The sequence below is a fragment of the Myxine glutinosa genome, chromosome 11 (genome assembly GCF_964187855.1).
Source record: "Myxine glutinosa chromosome 11, kmMyxGlut1.1, whole genome shotgun sequence".
NCBI lineage: Eukaryota > Metazoa > Chordata > Myxini > Myxiniformes > Myxinidae > Myxine > Myxine glutinosa.
The window spans coordinates 119,685,597-119,699,395 of NC_136271.1; the positions used below are offsets into that span (position 1 = coordinate 119,685,597).

Sequence of the window (13,799 nt, forward strand, 5' to 3'; positions counted from 1 at the left end):
TATATATATATATATATACAGTATATATATATATATATATATATATATTTTTTTTTGTGAGAAAATCAGGGGTGTGAAAACTTTCTGATATATATACAGTCACGTGAAAAAGTAAGTACACCCGATGTAAAGTTTTGACTTTATGAACATATTTCAACAATATTGAGAGATAAAGGTGATATAATATAACAAGTACCATGAAACATTTACATTTTGTAGTCCATTGTATAATTTAAATAAACTTAAATGCAAATTTCGCATGTGGAAAAAGTAAGTACACCCATGGCTCTAATAGGTGGTATTGCCCCCTTTGGCAGAAACAACCTCAAGTCGGCGTTTCTTATAACTGTCTACCAGTCTCTGACATCGACTGGGAGAAATTTTTGCCCACTCCTCCATGCAGAATTCATTCAGCTGTGCGATGTCTGGGGGGTTTCTTGCATGCACAGCTCGTTTCAAATTCCCCCACAACATCTCGATGGGATTTAGATCCGGGCTTTGACTTGGCCATTCCAGAACCCTGCATTTCTTTCTTTTCAGCCATTCCTTGGTGGATTTACTGGTATGTTTAGGGTCATTGTCATGATGCAAGGTCCACCTTCGGTTGAGCTTCAACTTTCCGACAGATGGCCTCACATTATCTTCAAGCACCCTCTGGTACAATGAAGAATTCATAGTGGATTCTATGATGGTGAGCTGCCCAGGCCCTGATGCAGCAAAGCTGCCCCAAACCATTATATTTCCACCACCATGCTTTCCAGTTGGTATCAGGTTCTTGTGGTCAAATGCTGTCTTTGGTTTTCGCCAAACATGTCTTCTGGTATTGTGGCCAAATAGCTCTACCTTTGACTCATCTGTCCAGAACACATTGTTCCAGAAGTGCTGGTCTTTGCCTAGGTGTTCATTGGCAAAGTTTAGTCTTGCCCTGATGTTCTTTCTGGACAGCAAAGGTTTCCTCCTGACATACCTCCCATGTAGATCAAATGTGTGCAGCCTCTTTCTAATGGTAGACACGTGCACTTTGACATCAACAGTGGCAGGAGCTACCTGTTCGTCTCGTGATGACATTCTGGGGTTCTTAGAGACTTCTTTCAGCATCTTGCGGTCTGCTCTCGGGCTGAAGCCTGAACAAGTTGGCAGTTGTTTGGAACCTTCTCCACTTGTAGATGATCTTCCGGACAGTCGAATGATTGATTTCAAATTGTTTGGAGATCTTTTTCAATCCCTTCCCAGACTCGTAGGCATCTATAACCTTCTTTCTGAAGGCCTCAGAGAGCTCTTTTGATCTCGGCATGGTGACGCTGCACACTTCAACAACAAAGAGCAAACCAAACTAAATGTCTGAGGTTTAAATAAGACAGGTTCCTCCAAGATCCTCTCTAACGATGTTCTAATCATTTGCACCTGAGCTGGTGCACCTGATTCTAATTTTAGGTGTTTGAAGTAGTGATAAATGTAGGGGTGTACTTACTTTTTCCACATGCGAAATTTGCATTTATGTTTATTTAAATTATACAATGGACTACAAAATGTAAATGTTTCATGATATTTGTTATATTATATCACCTTTATCTTTCAATATTGTTGAAATGAAGATCAAATAGCTGTATGTTGAAATATGTTCAAAAAGTCAAAACTTTACATGGGGTGTACTTACTTTTTCACGTGACTGTATATTATAGAACAGGCCTGTCTGTCCATCCCAAACTACTCCCTCAGTTTTGGGGATAGTCCTGCCAAACCCTCTGTGGAATGTTTTGGGGTCTTCGTGGATGTTGTAATGTGTGTAGCTGGTTTCTTTAATTCCTCAATAAAATTATGATTTTGAAAGACGATCGTAACAGAGCTTCTCCCAAATCCGGAAGTGAACAGATAATGACGATTAGCTGTTTTGATAACATTATAGTTTGTCATATTAATACTATAGCATTAATTTTGATTGGAATTATGCTGCTTGGAATGAAAATACAGAGACATTGAGTATAAATGAATGAGGAAATTATGTGAGTGTTTCCACCCATGACATTCACGTATTCTCCATTTGCAGATTTGCCATTGACCATTTGCCATTGATTTTCCAACCATTCAGACTGGGTATGTTTTTGCCCTAGTCATTCATGAACCAGCTGTCCATGCCTGACTTTCGACTGAAGGTGGCACAGGAAGGTGGAATTCGTTCATGGTTAAGCCTTCACTGTCTCGACCTTGTCTATTTGTTTTTGGCCTCCCACCAATGCGAAGCATGGGTGCCTCTCTAGTATGTATGTGTGTGTGTGTAATCCTGGCTTTAAATCCCCTCCAGGGTGTGACATTCCCAACACTTCAATTTGATGATCATCAGATTTGGGGTTGATCATTAGATGTTTTTTTTTGATATTCAGGCGCTCAAAGTCACCTCGTGCTTGTGGCGTGTTTGAACACCTACCGATTCATCAGGTTTGAACACCTACAAAGTGATGATATTCCAAGTCTTACCCTAATTAGGGGGACTTTTAACTGTTTGGGTCACCCCATTTTGCGGCACATGTATATCATTTTAATGAGACTTTAAAATATGTAACGGTGTGAAATGAGCATTATGATAGAGTGGCTGAAATTTTTCACTTTCTGCAGCATCTGATTACATGTTGTGGCAATTCACTTGCAGTAAGAATAAGAGAAAGAATTGGAAGAGACATTCAGAAAGAATGAAGAGCATAATGAGAGCCATATATTTCACCATCTGCAAAACTGGCAGCCATACAGTCACGAGTTTCTCAGTGTTTGCATTACATGGTCATCCAAGCATGTGAATTATACTTCAAACAACCTTTTCTTAACAGTCACAATCCTTCCTCTACAGACAGGCCTTTTGCATCACCTTCCTCATCAAGAATGCTGCACAGTGAAGTACATCCATTACAAAAATCTCTGATGATTTCAATCAAAATATGATAGAAATCTGATGAGTCTCTTCAGATCTAATTTAAAAAGCTCATTTGTGGCCTAACTATACAGGAAAATGTAAGTTTACGTTGGACATATAGCCAAAGTAAAATAGATGTCCTCTTCAATATGAAGTCCTCTAGTTTTACCTGCTCCATGTCCAGACTACTGCCCGGCCAGTAAGTGTTCTCCTCTCCCTCCTTATTTCTGGGCCACCACATGCCCTGAGCTCTAATGAGGTGTGGGGTACATCAACTTTCTGGCTAATGACTGTAGGAGAAAGCCAGAAGACATCAAGGACCTGTAAACGAGCTCTTACAAATATCACCCTTCCCATCAAGTAGCCTCCCTTCTGTGTTTCCTGCACTAAAATAGCTGAACAGACAAATACAAATGGCCAACTCAATTGTTTCCCCCACAATGTCAAGTAGTAGTAATACTACTAGTTGTAGTAGCAGTGGTAGTCGTCATAGTAGTATATTTCAACATTTCAAAGAAACAGTAAAAATAAAGTGTTCATATTAAACAATATCAGGATGAGAATGTATTCCAGTATTACAAATAATTGTCATTGCCCTTTTTAAAATGAAGAAAAATTTATGAAATTGTACTTTTGATTAGTTGTCCCTGGCAAATATTCTGATGGACCAGACTCTGTTATGGAGCATCTGTGCTGCTGAGGCAGTTTCTTGGCGAGGATTACACTGGGTGGTTTGCCATTGCCTTCCCAGCAATAGTAAGGGCTGGAATTTAGTCATGATGCAGACGATAGCTCGCCTACTTTCTGTGAAGGACACAGTGGGATCTTTAACGTCCACCGACTCATGCTGACAGACAGGATGGCCAGCTTAACAGTGCAGCTCAGATGAACTCAAGAATAAGAAACAAAAATGGAAGAAGAAATATAAGAAGTATAAATAACAACAAAGCACTTTAAAATTTTTGTACTTTGTATTGATTCATGTGTGTTAATGGTTATGTTCTTGCTGCCGTCCATTTGCAACTATATATCTATCTATAATTCCAGTAATCTCTGTACGTTTGTACGTCTGTACGTCTGTACGTTTGTCTGTGACCGCTGTTTCTCGACAACTACCGGTCCGATATACTTGAAACTTGCCAGGTATATTGCTGGGGACCCGAGGATGTGCCTTTTCAAGGTTTGAAATTAATCGGACAAGTACTTACCGAGCTATGGCGATTTAGCCGTTCGCCGTTCGCTTTGCCGTTGCGAATGGACCAAACCATTCATGTAAATAGAGGGGGGGGGGGGGGGGTTCTGTGGTCGTTCGCTTTGGCTTTGCGAATGGACCAAACCATTCATGTAAATAGAGGAGGGGGTTCTGTGGTCGTTCGCTTTGGCTTTGCGAATGGACCAAACCATTCATGTAAATAGAGGGGGGGGGGGGTTCTGTGGTCGTTGCGAATGGACCAAACCATTGTTTTTTTTTTGCAGTTTTTTTTTTTTTTGCAGTTTTTTTTTTTTTGCAAGGAACGGGCACCCACGTACGGGCACGTCCTAGCTTATATATAGTACGGGCATGCCCTAGTATATATAATAATAATAATAATAATAAAAGGCAGTGTCCGCCCGTCTCCTCCATAACTCCAAAACCATGAAACCTAGCGGCCCCAAACTTTGCATGCATACACCTGGACCTCCAACAGATTGTAGTGCTGAAAAATGGGTGTCCGAGGGACATCACACACATTGATGAATCACCCTGCCTGTGAAACACTGGGATGACGGTTTATAGCTGGGCCGGAATTCAAACGCAGAGTACACAGCTTAGAGGCGAGTGTGCGTACCTCTAGGTAGTTTTGCCAGCCCCCAGGCAAATCTCACATAGTTTAAATTAGGCGAAATCAATGTGGAATAAATACAGCATGAATGATAAAGATGAAGGAATTTATAATTTCAATGTATTCATAACACCAACATTTCCTGAAATATTCTTCGGCAAGTTGTCAATATGGGTTTCCCATGACGATTCATTGCAAACTGTTATACCAATAAATTTTGTCCAAGAAACTTTGTTTATATTTTGATTGTCGATCGTTATGCAGTTACGAAACAACATGGAATTATTTTATGCAGCCTGAAATGGATTTCAATTTCAAATTAATAGCAGTGAAGAGAACATCTGTGTCTCGATGGGAGAAAAAGAGATTTGAATCATCATGAGAAAGAATAAAAGACTTGTAGAAGTCATTAGTATCACTAATAATAATTAACAAAGGACCAATAATTAACAGACCTTTATGCCACACCCACCACACATAACCAATTTAACAGCAGAATCACAGCCATTGAATGAAAAATGAGTGAATGATCGTTTTTAAGGCCATTTTCCCCGCTAGAGCGGGGGTTAGCCTTGCGGGCCCCATGACAATCATGGTTCCCTGTTTTGAGGCCGGATGCCCTTCCTGACGCCAGCCCTTAGTCGCCTCTTACAATGCGCAGGGATACGGTGTACCTATTCTAAGCTGGGGTACACACCGGGATCATTCATCCCAGCAAGCTTGTACTCAATTTGCCGACCTCGGAAGGATGACAGGCTGAGTCAACCCCCCTGGCGTTAATTCAGCGATCGACCGGGATGCGAACACAGGATCCTAGGATCCCAAGTCGGCACCCTAACCGCTAAGCCAACACCAGGCATACAAACAAACATACAATAAGCATACATACATAAGCATAATAAATAGGCATACAATACAAACTTCAGATAGGTGCATGATATTATATTTGGCCAAGAAACCAATGAGATTCGAGCAGCAAGGCGGATGCATCGATCCACATGACGCAGAGGCTACAAACTACGGCAAGGCATCAACAACGGACGGAACTCAAAGAACAGCCATTGTGAAAGACAAAATTGTTTAATATTACATAAATAACAAGAAAGAGCAATCAGAGATTGGAGACCCTTGCAAGGATGTGTTTTTAGTGGTTTTTAAGGCTTTGTGTTAAAAATATGGCGGCTGAACCACGTGACCGATGACGTCATCATTTTTTTTTCGACACCAATTTATCCCATGAAATCGCTCAAATTTCATCTTGATCGAATGAATTTTTTTACTTGTCAACTTATGACGTCATAATGGAAGCACCTATGACATCATCATTAACATATTTTATTCCCCAAGGAGAGTTCTTTACAATGAGCCATATCTCAATTTTTTCTATTCAGCGTTTTCGGAGCTATAGAGGCGCAAAGTTTTTCGGTTTTTCCACGATGGCACCGTACCACGTGACCTATGGCGTCATAATTATCACTAAAATATTCTCCAGGAGGAGGTGCACCTATGGTGACAATTTCCTGTCAATCGGACCAACGGTTGCAGAGAAAATCGTATTTATTCTGTGCGGACAAACAGACAGACAGACAATCGGACTGAAATGCAATATCCTCTCCTCTGGCGAGGGCAATTATTGAACCACTGCAAGACCACACGTCTGATTCCATGGTGCGACAGTTTATAGAAAGAATATCATGATTATTGGTATCAAAAGCCTTGGAAAAGTCCAGGAAAATACCCACTTTATCAATTTATCAATGGTGTGGGCTACTTTATCAATGAAAGTCAAAACGGCATGTGAAGCATTACGTTTTTCTTGAAAGCCAAATCGCGAGTTACAAAATATATCATGACATTAAAAGAACAACACAATTTGTGAATAAAAAAATCAAGAATTTTTGAGAATGAGGTCAGTTAAAGATATTGATATCTATAGTTGCTCAACTCATGTGCATTCCCTTTTTAACATATAAATAGGGATCAGTTTAGTTTATCTCCATTTTATCAGGTATAGTATGTTAGTGGAGTAAAACATCACTCAAAATGTGTAATCTCCTTTCATAAACGTACAGTTTTTATAATCTACTGTAAAAAAAAAAAAACACAAAAAATAAACTAGAACAGCACTCGGTAGAGTACACACCTCCACCAGGCTGAACAGTTTATGTTTTGCATCCCACTGATAGGCCGGATCTGGATTCGGACCTGAACCAAAATCTAATCGGCTTGTTCTTGTCACCAAACCAACTCATCCACCAAGTTTTGTCATCCATCCACAACTTTTTGAGATATCGTGCTATATATCGATTTTTAGCCCCATCTCTCAGTGGTGAAGAATCGCTTTAAAAATTCTCGAATCCGGATCAAGAGCTGAATCCGAAATTTTCACACAGCTAACTTCTTCGCCAAATTTCATCCGAATCTGTCCATAAGTTTTTGAGATATCCTGCTCACAGACAAATATACAATCAGTCAAACCGACAGGGGTGAAAACATAACCTCCGTCCACATTCATATTTCAAAACGGTGGTGGAGGTAAGAAGTGATATCGTAAAATAAGTATTTATTTCACTTTGGCTCGTTGTCATGCGGAACAAGTGCCATTGTATGTAACACCTGCCATGTGATATATTCATACACAGAGGTCGAGGTCCATGGAAGAAGAGTGGTACGGGCAACATGTAGTGGTACGGTACAGGCAATATTTTTAGTTGTACGAACAACAGTTTTTCCTCCAGGTTCACAGTTTAGACAGCAGTCACAACAAGGGATCTTGGTTGACAGTGAATCAAACCAGGAATACCACCTTTAGAGGCCATTTTTCCCCACAGAGCAGGGGTTGGCATTTTTGAGCACCGTGGTCCCCTTTTTTGAAGCAATGTTTTACGGCCGGATGCCCTTCCTACTGCCAACCCTGTTGGTCGCCTCTTGCGACACACAGGGAATCACCAGTGAACTGGTACTCAATTTGCCGACCTCGGAAGGATGACAGGCTAGGTCAACCACACTGGCATTAATTCAGTGATCGACCGGGATTCGAACCCAGGATCGTAGGATCCCAAGCCTGCACCCTAACCACTAAACCAACACCAGGCTAAATCAAACCAGGGATATAACAAGTAAATTGATGGACATTTTCATCTTTAGAGGAATGAGTATATTTATAATAATAATCATTATTATTAGGCATAATATCAATATGAACAAGTGAATCCACTTGGATTCCGCCCAGGTTGGCACATGGAAATTATGATGTAGCATAATTATCATCTCGGGTCAAGATTTGAAATTATGCCATGGTTTTTGTAAAATTGCTACTAGTATTCACATTATGTTCACATTCATTCACATTCACAGGGTCCTCTGGGTCCTCTGGGCATTTGGGTCCTCTGGGTCATTTTCTGGTCTGGGTCTGGCAAATTTTCATTGACATTTGCCCAGTTTCAACTTTTATTGACCCAGAGGGTCATTTGGGTCCTCTGGGTCATTTGGGTCCTCTGGGTCATTTGGGTCCTCTGGGTCATTTGGGTCCTCTGGGTCATTTGGGTCCTCTGGGTCATTTGGGTCCTCTGGGTCATTTGGGTCCTCTGGGTCATTTGGGTCCTCTGGGTCATTTGGGTCCTCTGGGTCATTTGGGTTCTCTGGGTCATTTGGGTCCTCTGGGTCATTTGGGTCCTCTGGGTCATTTGGGTCCTCTGGGTCATTTGGGTCCTCTGGGTCATTTGGGTCCTCTGGGTCATTTGGGTCCTCTGGGTCATTTGGGTCCTCTGGGTCATTTGGGTCCTCTGGGTCATTTGGGTCCTCTGGGTCATTTGGGTCCTCTGGGTCATTTGGGTCCTCTGGGTCCTCTGGGTCATTTGGGTCCTCTGGGTCCTCTGGGTCATTTGGGTCCTCTGGGTCATTTGGGTCCTCTGGGTCATTTGGGTCCTCTGGGTCATTTGGGTCCTCTGGGTCATTTGGGTCCTCTGGGTCATTTGGGTCCTCTGGGTCCTCTGGGTCATTTGGGTCCTCTGGGTCATTTGGGTCATTTGGGTCATTTGGGTCATTTGGGTCATTTGGGTCCTCTGGGTCCTCTGGGTCATTTGGGTCCTCTGGGTCATTTGGGTCCTATATTCCTATCCTATAACATATATATCCTATAACCTATCCTATATATATCCTATATCATATAACATATATCCTATATATCCTATAACATAACATATAACAAATATATCCTATATTATGTACTAGCGAGCGGCCGCGTACCAGCCAAAGGGGTAGCCCATGGTTAGCCTAAATATAGATTTGATGACGTCATGTTTACACATCTGAGCGACAGAAACGAGCTTCACTTTTGGAGCGACAGAAATTCCCAGGCAAACGCTATAACGCACCAGGTTTACAACCTGTGCGTTAACAAGTCAAGTGAATCCACTTGGATTCCGCCCAGGTTGGCACATGGAAATTATTATTCATATGGTACTTTCCATGGTGAAGTAGTTCGCAGCAGAACCGGCAGCATAAATATAGATTTGATGACGTCATGTTTACACATCTGAGCGCCAGAAACTGTCTTCACTTTTGAGCGACAGAAATGAGCTTCACTTTTGAGCGACAGAAATTCCCAGGCAAACGCTATAACGCACCAGGTTTACAACCTGTGCGTTAATAATCCAAAGGAAGAATATTCTGCAGAGGAAGGACCAAATTGGATAAAGTTTAGGAAGTCGGGAGATTTGGTGATTCTTTGCACGCTGCTTGTCGTATGCAGATACTTATCATTATTAAACCACAACCCTTGCTGTCAAGGTTGGTAAGTTCACTTGAGCAAGAATAAAATATTTATATTCATGGAAACTCACGAACAAGAAAATGTTATTCTGCTTACATCACACATGTTGCATTAATATGTCATCAACTTAAAATGTAAATGTATTGCCATTGCATTTGCTTACTAGTCACATTATACGTATAAATTGTTCTATCGGGAGGACTTAATGGACCATACTTGCTGTATTATGATGAAATACCATGGGAGATTTTATATCCACAAACTAGTGTACACAGGACTGTAAGCATGCTTTACATTGCAATGCTTCCTGTGGCCACACCACGGAATGGTACTTTTGTTTAGAAGGATCTGCTTCTCTCAGACCAAACTAGGACGTCACTCGGTAGAGCACACACCTCCACCAGGCTGAACAGTTTACATTCTGTATCCCACCGATAGGTCAGATCTGGATTCGGACATTAACCAAAATCGAATCAGCTTGTTCTTGTCACCGAGCAAATTAATTCTCTAAATTTTGTCATAACCTATCCACAACTTTTTGAAATATTGTGATATATATCGTTTTGGCCCCATCTCTCAATGGTGAAGAATCACTTTAAATTTTTAAAAAATATATCATATCTGGATTCGGATCTTCACCAAAATCAAAACAATTCATCCTTGGCACACACCCAACCTGTCCACCAGATTTCATCCGAATCCGTTCATAACTTTTTGAGATGTCCTGCTCACCGACAGACAGACAGCGGTGAAAACATAACCTCTGCCCACCTTCAGTGGCGGAGGTAATGAGTGGTAACCTAAGTTATGCAAGCAACTACCTACAGGTATGCTTATAATTTGAAACATGTATACATTTCTTGATATGCTTTCATGTTATGTCTGCATAATAGAAGGGAACCTTTGTGATTTGAGGTTAATAAGATGCATCACAGGAAACCAGACTGCAAAATATCACCCCTGGTGCTTCACAAGCATGGCGTTGCATTAATGATGATGTCCTCCAATGGAGGAGATGTCAAGACTGCTGTCCGGTCTGTAAGTATTCATTTGGGAATGTTGAAGATCCCATACTGACTTTCAAAATGAGTAGTTCATCGTTTGCCGGTATCCAGAAGGAACTACAAGTTATTGCGTTCATCTACACAGGGTGCATTGGATCAGTGGTGTCACCATAGGTCCAGGAAGAGGCACACCTGCAGCCAGGTGTTGCATATGCATGATGAGAGCTCGTGATAATGCTAACTAGATTTGGCCACATCAATAAGTCACTCGGAACTATATCAGATATTGTGAATCCATATTTTAATGTAACTGCAAAAAACTTTTTGCAAAAATGTTTTTTTTTCCCTCAAATATCATAAAGATTGTCGAAATACAACATATGCAAAGTATTTTCACCCACATCCCTCACAGCCGAATGCCCGATACATATATTACCAATTCCTGAATTCCCAAAAGAATTTGAAACTCAAGTGACTGGTATTTCACAGGCCAGGCATTGCATATGCCCATTTGATGGAGGGGATGTCAAAACTGCTGTCCCATCTGTAAGCATTAATTTGTGGATGTTTCAAGACTATCGTCCCATCTGTAAGCATTCATTTGTGGATATTGCAAATGCATCAGGAAACCCACACACTACATGGAAGAACATGTGACACTGGATATAAATGAGAAAAGGACGTCTGTGCGGAGTATTTCTCAGTGGTCAGGTAAAAAAAACTTTTGTCGGCGAAATAATTTCACTACCCCTCATAGATTGCAGTTTCACTACGATTCCTGCAGTGTGGCGATCATAAATGAAAAGCACATTCTCATTCAGCAAAAGACACATTTTTGGCAAACCATGATGGCGAACGACACAATGTAACTGGAAATAATATCGTCAAAAACTCACGATCGTTGCAGAAGGAGCCTGAGTAGGATGTCATTGAGCAATCACAGACGAATCCTTCCCATTTCTGCACGCAGAGCCCCTGGTTGGAACACGAGTCCTCGAGGCAAGGTGTGCTCGAACCTGCTGCAAAAAACAAACAAAAAGAAAGTGCGTTGGGGAGGAGAGTGTGCATCAGTTATATGGCTGAGCAGCATACTTTCTGGGGATAAAGATTCTCAATAGTGTGAAGGTTGGTGCTAATTTGCATTGACGCCAGTGTTTGTATGTAATCGTGAAACCAGCGTTCGAAGTAAAATGGACAGAGTGAGTACACAAATCATATGTTTGAATGATCAAGCATGTTATTTGGCTTTCTTTGTTTGATTCCACAGGTATACTCAAGCAATTAAAAAAAAACATGGCATAGGCATGAGATAAATGGGATAAAGCCTACTCCATGTATTTTATTGGGACACGTAAATAAGGCCTTCAATGATTATCAACATCATCACCAATATCACTGAAGACATTACAGAACAATTGAAGATATGTGTAAGGAGTCAATGACACAAACTGTATTAAGGACATAAAATGACAGAGTCTACTTTATTATTCACCTTTTGTTCCGATTCTTCATCACTCAAAATTATTCACACCATACCCTCATTATTTTCACTATTTTCTCCAATCACACTAACCTTCCTGTTTTGTTCACTCAACTTGATATTTTTCATCGAGGGTTCATCGAGGGTCCCCTAAGCCCCACCACTCCAACCTTCCCTCAACACTCCAAACTCCCCTTACTAATTCAATATACCAGTTGTGGCCAAACCACGGCTCCTGGACAGTTCAAGTGCGGCTCAGATGAACTCAAGAATAAGGAACAAAAATGCAAAGAAGAAATATAAGAAGTATTAATAACAACAAAGCAATTTAAAATTTTTGTACTTTGTATTGATTTAGCCTGGTGTTAGATTTAGATTAGATTAAATTAAATTAGATTTGTTAAATTTGTTAAATTTAGATTTGTATTTATCCTGGTGTTGGCTTAGTGGTTAGGGTGCTGGCTTGGGATCCTAGGATCCTGGGTTCGAATCCCGGTCGATCGCTGAATTAACACCAGGGGGGCTGACTCAGCCTGTCATCCTTCCGAGGTCGGCAAATTGAGTACCAGCTTGCTGGGATGAATGATCCCGGTGTGTACCCTGGTTTAGAATAGGTGCACCGTATCCCTGCGCATCGTAAGAGCATGACCAAGGGTTGGCGTCAGGAAGGGCATCCGGCCTATAAAAACATTGCCTCAAACAGGGAACCATGATTGTCATAGGGCCCGCAAGGCTAACCCCTGCTCTAGTGGGGAAAATGGCCTTAAAACGATCATTCATTCATTCATTCATTCATTCACTGTACCTGCGATCTGTTTTTAAAATTCCTCGGCCATTTCAACCAGAAGCAATCAGCTTGCCAAGCCATTCCTTATCATCCATTTTGTTGGAGTGCTTAAGCCAATTCGCAAGGGCTCTTAATTAATTAGTCACAAGGCCGGGGAAGTTTAGGTGTGTTATAAACTTATAACACCCTTTTTGAACATGATTAACCACCACTTGGTGAACGCTATTCAGGCTAATTTTGCAAGCCATGGCGTTACAGTAGACAGAGCTCCTTTTTGGTTTTAACGTGCCCATTTTTTTATTGACTAACATTTTTGTGTGATATACTAACCCTCCCCTCCCTCCCCCTCCCTTCCCGAAAGGCCAGAATGCAGAATGAAAGGCCTCAATAGGAGTAAGTCCCCACGCCACTCATCAGCATGGAGCAGAAGCTCCTCCCCTGAGTGAACTGGTTAAGCTTTCCAAGACTACATCGAGATCAGACCCCATCACTGTAGTGAGTACCAAGAACAAAGTGTCACACCAGCTATTCCTGCATGCATCCTGACCAACAGGAAATGCCTGCCGCACATTAATCTGTCTGTGGTACGCAAAACAGTTCTGGGAGCAGCCCGGAACAATTTAAATTTTAAAAAGACTTCGATGGTTAAACAGTTTTGTTTAACCAGCAGAGAAATATCTACACTGTTCAATGATTCCAACCTGCAGGGGGGCACAGTCACACGCCCTTCAGCCAATAATGTTATTCGCACCAATGTGCTGCATACAGAAGAAGAAGAAGAAGAAGAACCAAATTATCAAGGCGAAATTGGTGGAGGATTTTGCTTTCATGGAGGAAATGACAAACTTCTGCACTTCATGCAATATATTGCATTAACAATGCTGTTCACCACCATCTCTTGTCTTCCCCCATACAAAACCTTGATATTTTCTACCCCCGTTAATTCACCCCAGTTCCACTTTTTGGAAATTCCGACTTCTGTCCTGGAAGTCTTATCAATGTCAATGTATTTTATACCTCTCCCAC

At 41.3% G+C, this 13,799-nt stretch overlaps 1 protein-coding gene across 1 annotated transcript in view; it reads right to left on the reverse strand.

The window, feature by feature from the left end:
• LOC137436928 (neurexin-1) overlaps positions 1-13,799 on the reverse strand; it is a 1,559,617-nt gene that overhangs the window by 536,667 nt on the left and 1,009,151 nt on the right. The window contains exon 15 of the mRNA XM_068131164.2: positions 11,403-11,525. Within this exon, the coding sequence (XP_067987265.2) occupies positions 11,403-11,525 (123 nt within the window). The remainder of the gene's footprint in view (positions 1-11,402; positions 11,526-13,799) is intronic.